Source organism: Triticum aestivum, chromosome 1B (assembly GCF_018294505.1).
Source record: "Triticum aestivum cultivar Chinese Spring chromosome 1B, IWGSC CS RefSeq v2.1, whole genome shotgun sequence".
In the NCBI taxonomy this organism is placed as follows: Eukaryota; Viridiplantae; Streptophyta; class Magnoliopsida; order Poales; family Poaceae; genus Triticum; species Triticum aestivum.
In genome coordinates this window covers 476,263,784-476,265,021 of record NC_057795.1, presented here as the reverse complement: position 1 = coordinate 476,265,021, position 1,238 = coordinate 476,263,784, and the positions used below count along the sequence as shown (strand labels likewise).

At 50.7% G+C, this 1,238-nt stretch overlaps 1 protein-coding gene across 1 annotated transcript; it reads left to right on the top strand.

Annotated features, from left to right (window-relative positions):
* Positions 1-217: 217 nt before the first annotated feature.
* LOC123092888 (anther-specific protein RTS) lies at positions 218-1,018 on the top strand. The gene has a single exon (XM_044514740.1). It carries the CDS (start codon positions 268-270, stop codon positions 703-705), a length of 438 nt encoding a protein of 145 aa, XP_044370675.1. The 5' UTR covers positions 218-267; the 3' UTR covers positions 706-1,018.
* The last annotated feature ends 220 nt before the right edge of the window (positions 1,019-1,238 follow it).

Here is a 1,238-nt window from a genome sequence, read left to right as displayed (position 1 = left end):
CATCATACACCAGCATTGTCCAAGAAACAGTATTTGCTGGTACATATTTCTTCGTTCACACATATTCCATGCATGCACCCATACGCTGCTCACCCGCATCGCGTGTGTGCGCGTGCGTGCGCGGAAAAGCAACAGCAGAACACACCAAAAATGCATGCAAGTCGACGGCAATACGCCTCGAAACCCACCCCTATATAAACCACACTCTCATTAGTGAACAGCTCACCACACAAACCGATCGACCGATCACCACACCACAGCAGCAGCATGGCTACCACCAGCTGTGCCCTCCTCATCGCCCTCGTCCTCTTCGCCGGCCTCGCCGACCTGCAGGCCGCCGCAGCGGCCGCGAGGCCCGTTCACGCCACGGAGCACTCCTCCGTGGCGGCGATGACGGCGGAGCACCCAATGGCGGACGAGGCGGATCCGGACCTGAACGGGATGATGCAGTGCATGTTCGGGTGCTTCACGTCGGTGATGAGCTGCGCGTTCGGGTGCATGGGCAAGGGCCCCGACCTGCCGCTCTGCATCATCAGCTGCAACCAGAAGAGCATCGTCTGCATGATCCGCTGCGGCCTCACGCCCTCGCCGCCGAGCCCCAAGCCGCCAACGCCACCGGCGCCGCCCGCGCCCAAGCCGGCACCCCCCAAGCCTGCACCCGGCCCGCCGCCATACGCCCGTCAAAACACCGAGACCTCCCCCTAGACGTACGCCGACAATTGCCATGCATGCATGATGCCAGTAATATGGTATGCGAATTAACTAAAGAAGAAGCCACATATATCATGGAGGTACCCGGATATATAGATAGTGCTCGATCCATAACTTATAGCTGGATTTCAACACTTATATATCTAGATTTACGCCCCTCAAAAAATATATTTAGATTTATGTTATTACAGTAGAAACAATGTCATGTATGACCCACGGTGATTGTACTTATACTATTCATGCAATATATATGTATATATACATTGGTGTAAGCGTGCAAATATGTAATGATAGCTCTATTAAATCATGTTCTCATGGTCGCATGCATCTATCGGATGCATAGGCCCGGGGTGATCCTCCTCCGCAAAAAAATAAAAAAATAAAAATAAACCATGTTCTCAAAGTCAAAGTTGTCAAAGAACACTCAGTGTCAGCATCAAGTAGATTATGTGGTAAAACTATGTATTATTTTTCACAAATGATAGGTTAAGCTAGATTTTGTAAGTGTTTCCCGTGTTACATTGTAT